Source organism: Bombus vancouverensis, chromosome 9 (assembly GCF_051014615.1).
Source record: "Bombus vancouverensis nearcticus chromosome 9, iyBomVanc1_principal, whole genome shotgun sequence".
Lineage (NCBI taxonomy): Eukaryota > Metazoa > Arthropoda > Insecta > Hymenoptera > Apidae > Bombus > Bombus vancouverensis.
Genome location: NC_134919.1, coordinates 16216684 through 16229560, shown reverse-complemented (window position 1 = coordinate 16229560; position 12877 = coordinate 16216684). Strand labels below are relative to the sequence as shown.

The window sequence follows — 12877 nt, the reverse complement described above, 5'->3', positions numbered from 1 at the left end:
CTCGTCTCGTCACAATGACTCTCTTCCACGCCGACTACGCTCCTTGACAACGCTGACGACACTCCTCGACAACGCTGGCAACACACTAAAAGCCCGACAACTCCGGCAACGCTAAAGTTCGCTGGCAACACTAAAGCTCCTCAACTCACTAACGGCTACCTTTTATACCCTGGTTCTGATATATCTGGCCTGCACATGTCCCATGGTCAAGTAGACCCTCTTAATTACTCATGGTTTTCCCCCGATACTACAATAATATATATAATATCTGTATTCGTTTAATGAATTTTATTTGGAGAATATTATGATGATTAATTTTGTATTTCTAATACTTTATGAATATATACGTATAATAATTTGTCTTAATATCTACACGGTACATTTGATTATATACAGATATATTACAAGTCTAGTAGCTCTAACGATAAAGGAAATAATAATCCTCCAATTGAAAAACAATTTCACGAAATAACTTCGCGAGGCCACGCTTCCATTTAAGAAGCAAAAAAGAAACGAAAAAAGGTTAAGGGAAAGAAACGAAAGAATCATTTCGCTGCAATAATTTGCAATCCTTAATGGGTTTCGGATGGCTCGCCGGCTTTGCATGCTTTCTCTCGGCTTTTTTCAAGATACACAATATGAACAACGTGTACGAAGCAGGTAATATCATCTTCCAAATGAAAATATCGACACGTTTTATCCCCTTTCGTTAAAACCTGCTATTTACTATTTTTTCGTTGGTCAAGATATGTTAGAATATTTATAGTTTCCCATGTTCTTTGCCTTTTAACCAAAGAAAAAGAATAAACTCTTTTTCTTCGGACAGCTAAAAGCGCCTTTGAAGTTTTCTTCAATTTGACAATCGCAGATAAGATATTTTAATCAAGGAGAGTAGGAGATTCCTTAAGACTCGTTCAGAATAGTCAAATTACTTAAATCCAAGCTGTTTGAGTTCGAGCGACTTGATTTCAAGAAGATACTTAATATACATTTTTTAAAGAGTAATTAATTATAATATTAATAAAACGTCTAATAGAAGCGTTATACGTTACGAAACGTGACTGAATATAAAATTTCAAAATGCTCGAGTTGCGACAAACTCGTTGTAATTCGCAGCTTGTGACTTGTAAAATTTCGCTAATAACTCGTTAATTGGTAATAATTGTGCAAGATGGTCCACCTATCCATCCGTATCACGAACGCCGCGATAACGGATCTCAACTATAAATTACCCTCCTTTGTGGTATAATAAAGAATTTATATATAGATTTCTCTTTCGAGGCATCACCGTGCGAACCGATAAGCTGAAAATTGCAGTTGCCCATGGAAAACTCGTGGAGTATACATTAACCTTTATTGATCACATCTCCGGCTGAAGACTGCGATATAATACAGGTGCATGCTCGTACTATTATAGATATGTATGTATGTGTGAGTACATAAACGCGCATACCATAGGAGGAAATTTCGAATAAACGTGTTGTCGTAAATATCCTTCGATGTGCTAGCCGATGTTGCGAATTGATACACAAATTGCAGATGCAGAGCGATGAAAAAGGAGAAAAGAGAAATAACTGACGTACCCCAAGAATATTTATTGCGTTGTCTAGTGAGAATTATGTTTAGGACGTTAAACCATAGGCGGTAAATAACGTTAAGATACGTAAAATAATTAGATTAATCGAGAAATTTTGATGCTTTCGTTCTTTGGAAAAGAAAATATCATTTGAAGATTACAGAAGAGGAACATCATTAGCAAGTACGTTTCTGTTAATTTTCTGTTTTTAATACCATGTTACAAATTAAAGAATGGTATTTTAATGTTTAATACTTTGCGTTAATAGCGTTGTTGACAAAAAGTGAACTTCACATTCAAGTTTTTGGTGAAAAACCAGTCTATAAGAATTCTCATGTACACAAAGAGCTACGTAATACACGGTAAAATTATTCAAAAATACTTTATCCCGCGATAACGGAGAGTCGTTATCAGTTCCTCGCACGTATCTAATACATAACACAAACCACGTAACGAAACCATTGTAGAACTTGTTCAACATTCTAGTCACGATAGCCAAGCTAAGAGAAGAATTCTTAAAAATTGCCAAATAAATATAAAGAATCCCTTTAAGATGTAGAACGGGTCGGTCTGGTTGTTCACGATGACCTTTTTTTTTTTATTTTCTTTATCTTCTTCCGATACGTTTGTGCACGTATTACTCTGGCGAGATGCGTTTCGAAATTCCTTGCAGAATCAGCAATTTCCATAAAATTATTACACAGCGTGCACACCGCCGAAATTTGCATAGCGTGACCGTGTCGCGGCCGCGCGAATAAAAAAGACTCGCTGCGTTTCGCTCTAATCGGGTTTCCGTGTCCTACCGTCTGTTCGCGCGATTCAACGTAGTCCACAGTAGAATATTTACAGATTTTCCAAGGGAAACCACATCAAGCGTAATGTTTTCGCGATTTTTCTATACTACCGTCTTTGATTCCCTTCGAAGCTATCAAACGAATTCGCGATATAGCCTTTTTACGAATAGAAGTCTCATAGGTAGACAGCCTTTTAACTTCAAACGATTTCCGCTCAACTCGATAGTCAGGTTTATTCGAGACCTTGCGAATGTAGATTTTATCGAAGTTGAATTAAGCGAGTAAATAGGAGGATCTATTTATTAGAATGTTTCTTTTAGAACGTGATGTGTTCTTTTTTTTCGGGATTATGAGAAAGTAAAATTGATGAGCGAGTCAGGTCAGTTTTAAAGGAAATATCGAATATGTACTTGATAATAAATAATGGAAAAAACTTTTGAACTGAAATTTTGCTTCTCATAAAACTGTTTATTTTTAAAACAATAAAAGATGGATTTTTCGAGATAATAAAAAGAGCGTAGATAGATTTTGTTAAAAATTTAATAAATCTTCTGTGTATCTTAAATTATTATTACAATAAAAACAATATTATTATTCGTTGTCATACTGACATACAATAATAAGTCTATAATACTATTACAGATTATTACTGGGAAACGCCTATTAATTCGTTAACAATTCCATGAAAACACTCAAATACTATAACTTTCTATATATTTACAATTTTTCTGTTTCTTTTTTACATTGGATAATTTCGTTGGAATACATATTTATAACATAGGATCAAAACGTATTACAACTAGTAAATTAAGTACGTACTTTGCATTTCCATAGTTTATAGTACTATGAGAGGAAATTACTGCAAGTGTTCCTAAAGAATTATATACAGAACATGAAGAACACGGAAAAAATGTTAAAGTGTCAAAACTGCAAAAGGAATTAAAATTATACTAATATATAATTATACTGTGTCGAATAAAGATCAATGACGATAATTAGTTAATATTGCAAACACTAGTTTTACATTCTCTACAAAATCTCAGTTTTTATACGGATCACGATCGTTTCCGAAACTTGCCATAAATTTAATTGTAAATGTGTTCGGAAGCGTACCAAGCGTAGCAAACCGACTAGTTTTCACTTTTATATCTACGATTAACATTGGCGTAACGTGTTAAAAATGTCTTTTCCCTTCACAAATTTCTTACGTTTAATTCGTCCTCAGCTGGTAATCTCCATTTTGCGTGATATACCGCACCCATGGTAATGCCTGATATCCGCTCTTTTCTATAATTTTCAGATAGCGCACTTGAATTCCAGAAGTAGTGAAATACGGAATTTCAAATTTTACTTGAATTGGTGGCTTTCCTTCCACGTCTTCCCCAATGACAGATGGTAGACCAAAGTGTGCCCTCATCAGATATTCTTTACCACCAGGAAATGACTTAATGAACCAAGTTATTGCACTCTGCTCTGGTGAATATTTAACACTACCGACGGTAGTCCTAAATTTGGGAGAGTCTGCATCGTTGGGTACTGGGATTACTATTTCTACATTGTTGGCCGTAGAACGTCTCTTAAATTGCGATCTCGCTTTTATCATGTATTCTACCCTGCTGTGGGCATGCCTCTCAATGACAGATTCGATCCATATCAGAGGTTTCACGTGTGTATTCAGTCTGTAAGACATTAATTCAAACTCTCCATCGGGAGGAATGAATGAAATTGTTCTGTCGTTCTCGAATCTAGACAATCTGACACACTGATGGAATTTCACATCTTCCAATTCCACAGATTTGGACTTCCCACGGCCTGTAGATTCGAATAATACTTTGTCGTTAAGACCGAGTCTTAATTCTGGCATTCCAGACAAATAAACTCTCATCCTTATAGCACCCACAATTTCAGAACTTAAAACATTTCCATTAGCATTTGCAAGAAGATTCACAGACTCTATCACGTCTAGAAACACTTCATTTTTACGGTATTTTATACCTTCTGATCTCCAGGATACAGCATTAGTCACAGCCATGGGAATGCGCGGTTGAATTTCAAGTTTATGACCTTCCTGCGTAATGTACTCTTGTAATATCTTACTATCAGTAGTTTGCGGATACCCAAAGTCTATTAATTCATCTAGAAGTTCATAAATGACTACAAAATTATCTCGTATGCTTTCTTCTTCCAATTCCTTGAAATATTCTTGCATCACTTGCACCAGTTTATGCAAGAATACAAATACTAAGGAAATGTTTGCATTCTTCTTTGTAGTGGATACGATATACAAATTATTGTACTTTATATATGCATATGTGCATTCTGTGGTTTGTATAATCGGAGTAAGATTGCCCTCCTCCTCGCGTTCCATTACGAAAGGCATGAACTTTTCTATAACACCCGTTTCTATGTCTCCACGATAATTTCGTGAGATCAGAACCTTCCCCTTCACGTCTAAAATATATATCGCAGACGTCGACATCTTGAAAATTTGTTATACTGCAACTAAAAAAAACCTAACCGTTATCCTAATATGCCAATCTTTACTAAAAATGTAAAATTGCGAAGAGGAAGAAAAAGGAATGACAAATGCGAACGTTCGATAAACCGAGTATGGAAAATACGTGATTGAGGTTATGTTATCAAACAAAACTACATTAATTAAAGGAAAAGTTCAATGCAAAATTTACAATACGATGCACAAAATTAATACCAAAATCGTAATGTAAAGAACTACTAGAAGAACGGATGAGAAATGTATCCATGGAAAGTTTTAATTTGACATCTATGGTACGTCAAAAACACTGGATATGAATTTCAGGGAAAAATTTGTCACATATATAAGTACTTACTACGTGTCCTTGCAATTCCTGAAGAAATGTTAACCTTTAGATCATTTACATCGAAGATAATTTTTCTTATAAATGAATAACAGAAAAGATGTTATTGACAAAAAAGAGATAGCCCCTCCCAGGTGCTTGAGTGCCACTGTGGCACTACCTGAAGTTGCTCGCTACGAATGTACGAGGTGCGAGCCGTAATCGAGGCGCATGCGTTGCTAACTTCTACTTCTATTACTGCTATCTTTACTCTCTTCCCTTGCTTTCATTTAAAAATTGTCCGATCGCTATCTTTCCAACTTTATTGGTTTTATTAATTAAAAAAGTTAATTTGTAATACTCTCAGAAAGAAAGCGTTGATGATTACTGCTAAATTGACGAATTAAAAAATTCATGTCGACCTTAAATCAAATTATTGATGCTTCCGCTCAGTTGCACATTACATTTCATGGTTTAACATTTTTGCATAAAATTACAATAGAATTTTTCTAAGATAATGCCCGTTGGTTCATTATCATAGTTATTATAATTTTATTCTAAACATTTTATCTTATATTCGACTAAAAATATGTTGTCGTAAACCTCATCATTCCTCATAGCCTATTTAGTAATTTTTATCTAAAAAGTTCTTCACAAATATGAAAACGGTATACCGCGATCATAAATTAATAGTTATAACTACGAGTTTCGTAAGAACGCTTTAAATCTTGGATTATAAAAGTTACTAGTAAATTGATATTTTGTTTATGTATAACATTTCATTAAAATCATATTAATCCAATTATATGTACCTATTATTCTACAGAAAGAACAATTGGAAAATAGTTTTGTTGTACATACTGCGCAGCATATACTTATCAATATTTTCTGGAAACTAAATAAATAGCAATATAAAAATTTAAATACTATTATATCTCATAACAATACGAACATTTAATTATTAGACTCAAATAAACAAAAAAATGACATCATTTTTGTTCCATTTAAACAAAAATCACATTTGACAATAATATTTTTCACAAAACCTTACAAATTAACTTTTATTTTTGGTCCCTGATAACTGTAATCTTCTAATTCTTCAAATTTCATTAATTTTTTAAATTCAAGACGTAATTTACGAACATACAGCAAAGTAAAGGAGGTATAAGCTTGGCGCGATGTTTCAAGAAAAAATCTACCAGGTTCGCGAATTCCAACGTTACATAGGAGCACAATGGCCGTCGGTGTTACGTAATAAAAGTGTAGTGCACCGAAGTAGGCAATTGTTCGGCACAAAAGCGCATCGATGACCCCACGGTGCGGTGCGCTCTCTATAAAATATAAAAGGACGAGGGAGAGGTAACTGAACCTCGTTTGACTACGTGAGCTTTGAAAGGAGAACGGAAAGTAGAAGATGGCGCGGGAACCGACCGGTCGCTGTTACCCCTTCCTCTCCGTGAAACTGCGTACAACGATCGAAGCCTTTCAATTTTAATTAAAATGTAATTTACGATGTCGTTCTACCGATAAAGTATAAAACCGTGACTTAAACCGTAAAGAGGGCTTCCGAGAAAATGGTTCTATCGATCGAATCCTCTTCGTCTTTCCTTTCATTGCATTTGATTGAAATTTGATATTTAACGTTATGAAAATCTGACGATGTAGTCACTAGTATATCGCACATGTACTTTTCACGATTAAAAATCTACGCTACAAAGTCATTCTAAGGTCTTGAATTTTTATACAAGTACAAGGTGCAAGATACAACGCGACAAAGTCTGACCAGAAGTACGCAAAATCGAACAGTTAAAATTTCAAACCATGACTAACCAAACGATAGCTTATAAAGGCTATTTTTGTAAGTATATTTTATTATATTTTGAATTTCATTTTTATATAATAAAACGATAACACAAATTTTACGTTATTTCGTCTAGAAAATTTTCCACTCTAAAAGCTGAATAAAAAAAGAAAAAATAATGCTTGGCTTGTGGAACAATGCAGTATAAAGATACTAAATAGAGGATTCCAGCAATGAAAGAAATAACAAGAATAATAAAAAAAAGTATATTTTTCATATATCAATAATAGGAACAAACCAGCGATACCATAAACGAGAATATACCTGAAATCAAACACTGACGATGTCGTAAATAATAAAAATAATAAAAGAAATATATCACATATATGTAATATTCGCAATAAAAGTAAAACAGTAGCATCACAGACAAAAATATTATATAACAGAAGTTCAACAATGACTTCAACGAATTAATAAAAGTGATACAGAAATATATAAACCATGACACTAAAATTACTCGTACAGGAAATCTCATACAGAACGAGTAATATCGTTAGTTTGATTTTCCTATTTAAAAAAAAAACACTGCTCGAAACAAGCGAGTAAATAGATTAAATCGAAAAACAATGTGTTTACATTTAAAAATCCGTGCAGCCAGCTTGTTTCCACGATAACACAATTACGCTGCATCAAGTGTTTTCGCACGTTAACCAATCTCTTTCGCTATTTTATCCGAGAGGGAAAAATAGAGGAAGCAGCCAACGTATGGAGAACCGGGAAACTGCTGACCGAGTCTCATCAACGAAATCAGAAATTTCGCCGCAAGAGAGAACGTAACCGATCGTAGCAAACGGCACAAATGTATTTGCCGTATAGATGGACAAATATTGTTTCCTCCTTCCGTAATAATCGTTAACTTGGAGATGGTTTATTTGATTGACTCTAGATCGTCTGCATCCCGCCCGAATCCAACTACGAGAAAGAGATATTTACTAGGGCGATCGATTCGTCCTGAATCCCAGCACTGTTTGCACGAAATTCCGCGAGAAATTCCATCGTAATTGAACGAGACCGTCTCGATTATAAAGTCAAATCATCAATGAAGTAGAGGATAGCAACTCTTCCACCGCTAGGGAATGCATTTTCTTTCCTCCTTCTTGTCCCTCCATTCTAATTTTCTCTCTGTTCCTCTACAAATCTTCTACAGTTTTCTTCAGACGTGATTTCCTTCAGTTGAGTAAATAGTCGGTCGTGGACAGGAGATGGTAAATAAACGGTCTATATGTTAAGGTACGAAATGAAAGAGTAAAATGTGCACAGAAGGTCCATCGAATTAAATCTAAGAAAAATTTGAAATGATTTAGCAGATAAAAAGATTTCGAACTTACAAATCTTTAATAAAATCATATTTAGTTTCATGATGAACTTTGATTAATTTGGATATTGTATCTAAAACTTAATGAAAAATTGGGATTTATTATAAGAAAATTGGGGATAATAAGAAAAAACATAGATAGTTTTTATTAAAAATTTAATACATCTCAATGTCTTAAATTACTAATACATTGTTTACAATAATAACAACATTATTATCTCTTGTCATACTGATATACAATAATAAACTTGTAATACTATTAGAACTTACACATATATTAATACCGGAAAATGCCTATAATTCGTTAACAATTCCATGAAGACATTCAAATACCATGGTTTCCTACATATTTACAATTCTTCTCTTTTTTTATATTGGGTAATTTAATGTATACTACAGTTGCCCCTGTATGTGGAAAATACTATTTGTAGTACACATTTGCAATATGGAATGGGAAAAAACATACAGTCAATAAATTAAGTACATCGCCTTTGCACGCGATTTATGGTAGTATGAGAGGAGAATATTGAAAATGTTCCTAAGAAATTATATACAAAACATGAAGAAAATGTACAAAATATGAGCGAGTATTAAAACTGTAAAAAAAATTAACATTACACTAAATCCGACAAATAAAGATCAATGACGATAAATTATTGGTCAATATCACAAACTCTAGTTTTACATTCTACAAGATCTTAATTTCTATACAGATCACGATCGTTTCCGAAAATTATCATAAAATTAATTGTAAACATTCGGAAGCGTAGCAAACCGACTAGTTTTCACCTTTGCATTTCTGATTAACATTAACGTAATGTGTCAAACATTCTGCCTTTTTCCTCCATAAATTTCTTACGTTTAAGTCGTCCTCAGCTGGTAATCTCCATTTTGCGTGATATACCGCACCCATGGTAGTGCCTGATACCCGCTCTTTTCTATAATTTTCAAATAGCGCACTTGGATTCCAGAAGTAGTGAAATACGGAATCTCAAATTTTACTTGAATTGGTGGCTTCCCTTCCACGTCTTCCCCAATGACAGATGGTAGACCAAAGTGTGCCCTCATCAGATATTCTTTACCACCAGGAAACGACTTAATGAACCAAGTTATTGCACTCTGCTCTGGTGAATATTTAACACTACCGATGGTAGTCTTAAATTTGGGAGAGTCTGCATCGTTGGGTACTGGGATTACTATTTCCACATTGTTGGCCGTAGAACGTCTCTTAAATTGCGATCTGGCTTTTACCATGTATTCTACCCTGCTGTGGGCATGCCTCTCAATGACAGATTCGATCCATATCAGAGGTTTTACGTGTGTATTCAGTCTGTAAGACATTAATTCAAACTCTCCATCGGGAGGAATGAATGAAATTGTTCTGTCGTTCTCGAATCTAGACAATCTGACACACTGATGAAATTTCACATCTTCCAATTCCACAGATTTGGACTTCCCACGGCCTGTAGATTCGAATAATACTTTGTCGTTAAGACCGAGTCTTAATTCTGGCATTCCAGACAAATAAACTCTCATCTTTATTGCACCCACAATTTCAGAACTTAAAACATTTCCATTAGCATTTGCAAGAAGATTCACAGACTCTATCACGTCTAGAAACACTTCATTTTTACGGTATTTTATACCTTCTGATCTCCAGGATACAGCATTAGTCACAGCCATGGGAATGCGCGGTTGAATTTCAAGTTTATGACCTTCCTGCGTAATGTACTCTTGTAATATCTTACTATCAGTAGTTTGCGGATACCCAAAGTCTATTAATTCATCTAGAAGCTCATAAATGACTACAAAATTATCTCGTATGCTTTCTTCTTCCAATTCCTTGAAATATTCTTGCATCACTTGCACCAGTTTATGCAAGAATACAAATACTAAGGAAATGTTTGCATTCTTCTTTGTAGTGGATACGATATACAAATTATTGTACTTTATATATGCATATGTGCATTCTGTGGTTTGTATAATCGGAGTAAGATTGCCCTCCTCCTCGCGTTCCATTACGAGAGGCATGAACTTTTCTATAACACCCGTTTCTATGTCTCCACGATAATTTCGTGAGATCAAAACCTTCCCCTTCACGTCTAAAATATATATCGCAGACGTCGACATCTTGAAAATTTGTTATACTGTAACTAGGAAAAACCTAACCGTTATCCTAATATGCCAATATTTACTAAAAATGTGAAATTGCGAAGAGAAAGAAAAAGAAATGACAAATGCGAACGTTCGATAAACCGAGTAAGGAAAATACGTGATAGAGGTTATGCTATCAAACAAAAGTACATAAATTAAAGGAAGAGTTCAGTGCAAAATTTAAAATACGATGCACAAAATTTATAGCAAAATCATAATGTAAAGAACTACTAGAAGAACGGATGAGAAATGTATCCATGGAAAGTTTTAATTTGACATCTATGGTACGTCAAAAACACTGGATATGAATTTCAGGGAAAAATTTGTCACATATATAAGTACTTACATGTGCCGGCAATTCGTTCAGGAATGTTAACGTTTCAATTATTTACATAAAAAAGAATTTCTCTTATAGAAGAATCACAGAAGAGGTTTTATTGACAGAAAAACCCTCCCCTCCCAATAGCTTCAGCAGCACTGTGGAGTACCAGTGCCCTGAAGTTGCTCGATACGAAACATAATCGAAGCGCATGCGTTGCCAACTTCGTGCTAAATATCGACCCGCTCTTCTGCCGAATCATTCAAACACTTTATAGACTGCAATATTTAGTGGGAAGTATTTTGTTCGGATTGTAAAACGCGCTATCGTTTCAACTTTACTGCCACAGTAAAAAAGATAATTTAATAGTCTCGCTAAAGAGAAAAGTATCAGTGAGACTGCTGAATTGACGAATTGTAAAATTTATGCCGACCTTAAATCAAATTACTAATACTTCCACTTTATTGGTGGTATTGGTCACGTTGCACACGTTTTAACGTTTTTGCGTAAAATTGCAATAGAATTTTTCCAGGATGTTACACGTTGTCTCATTCTCATAATCATTATCAATCTTAAAATAATAATTACATCAGCTTTCCTTAATTACCTTCAGCTAAAAATATATCTTGTTATAAACCTTATCTTTCAATAAATTGAAACTTTATTTTTCGAAATTCTTACATTACGATAAGGATAACCTCATTTAGTCATTTTTCAAATTTTATCATTAAAATTTCCAAATATTTCCTATAACGCACATAATATATTCTTTATAAATAAATTTTTTGTAGTAAAAGTTCAAATACTATTTTAAGTCAGTGTACATAAACAACGGTAGTTAATCATAAACATGAAATTCGTTTTCTACGAAGACGTCAGCCAAGAATCTTGTCACAAGTATTCTTCCTCAGCCATATCCCATCACTCTTTCCTTCGAGTCAGCTTCAAATTTCCCCGCAGAACAACAATCTTCCCGCTCCCATTCGCCTTGCTTCCGCTGTTTCCCCGGGTTTTGCACCATTTTGTTGCTGTTTCTTTCGCCTTTATTCCCCGGCGAGCATGCGGCCGCAAAGCAATCCCGTCGGTTCTCGGGCTGTCGATTTCCGTGGATGAAACGTCAATCCCAAGATAAAGTGGCGGAATACAGGGGCAGGATCTCGCGGCTGTATTACGCGCGCTCGAACCAACCCCCTCTATCTGGGGATGCAGAGGCTTGAAAGTTAGAGCCGCTCAGGGAATCTGACGCGACCGATAATTGAGACTCGGAATTAAATTAGCGGAACTTCGATTCCTCGACCGGCGGGTTCGTCCCCTCGGTGACTTGGCCGGAAATGCGTTCAGCTGCCTCAATCCTGTTTCCCTCGATCAAATCGTTAGGCGAACTGCTTTCCCTTTCTGATAGCCCGTCAACGCGCCAATGGGAGTGCAATTGAATTAAAAGGGCGCGATGGAAAGCTGGACGAAGATCGTTTATTAACCCATTCGAAACCAACGACACATCATGCGCGTTCTACGTTATTTCATTAATACAACCGATAATGCGTTATATACGCTGGTTCATGAAAGTATTTAAACACTTGTAATAGAAAATATTTAGGTCCATGTTGTATATGCTATACGAAACATTTTGCAATTTCTCTAAACAAATTTCGTTTCACTCAATTCATACAGTAGACTGGCTTTTTTTATCAAGTAGGTACATATATGTTTGTAATGGGCACCTTGTAATCTCTACATAAATTTTGAGATCGGTTTTAAAGTTAAATAATATCACGACGACAATCGATTCGAAATATTTTAAAGAAATTAATATTATCGTTAACATTTACATATTCGCATTCTATGTAAGAATTTGCAAATTAACGCACCAGTCTGATGGGAAATTCTATTTTGTACGTATTAACTTCCGGAAAACAGGTGTTCTCCATGAAGATTCGCTTTGAAGAGCTGAGAACCTCGCTTACCAGTGCAATATCCCGCCGTACTTATGTACAACTTTTCAGTATGAATTCCCTTAAATCCTGAAACACCATCAAAGCTTT

The 12877-nt window shown here is 34.9% G+C and overlaps 2 protein-coding genes, 1 long non-coding RNA gene and 1 pseudogene across 11 annotated transcripts in view; 2 read left to right on the top strand and 2 right to left on the bottom strand.

Moving 5' to 3' along the window:
• Positions 1 to 12877, top strand: part of NLG-5 (neuroligin 5) — a 361805-nt gene that overhangs the window by 308320 nt on the left and 40608 nt on the right. The window lies entirely within an intron of this gene.
• On the bottom strand, positions 2893 to 5379 carry LOC117158849 (AP-1 complex subunit mu-1 pseudogene; annotated as a pseudogene). Of its 2 annotated transcripts, none has more exons than XR_013059179.1 (2): positions 5220 to 5379; positions 2893 to 4872 (listed from the first exon to the last, which is right to left on the bottom strand). The product of XR_013059179.1 is annotated as an AP-1 complex subunit mu-1 pseudogene, transcript variant X1 (transcript). The 2 variants fall into 2 exon arrangements; XR_013059180.1 differs by having other exon boundaries at positions 2893 to 4883; positions 5220 to 5377.
• LOC143303157 (uncharacterized) lies at positions 6439 to 8627 on the top strand. Its single transcript, XR_013059182.1, has 2 exons — positions 6439 to 7044; positions 7124 to 8627. It is a non-coding gene; the product is annotated as an uncharacterized LOC143303157 (long non-coding RNA).
• On the bottom strand, positions 8501 to 11000 carry AP-1mu (adaptor protein complex 1, mu subunit). Of its 2 annotated transcripts, XM_033338172.2 has the most exons (3): positions 10863 to 11000; positions 9222 to 10515; positions 8501 to 8767 (listed from the first exon to the last, which is right to left on the bottom strand). In XM_033338172.2, the coding sequence occupies exon 2, from the start codon at positions 10490 to 10492 to the stop codon at positions 9224 to 9226; it is 1269 nt and encodes a 422-aa protein (XP_033194063.1). In that variant the 5' UTR covers positions 10493 to 10515; positions 10863 to 11000; the 3' UTR covers positions 8501 to 8767; positions 9222 to 9223. The 2 variants fall into 2 exon arrangements, with proteins under 2 accessions (XP_033194063.1, XP_076477532.1); XM_076621417.1 differs by having other exon boundaries at positions 8501 to 10515.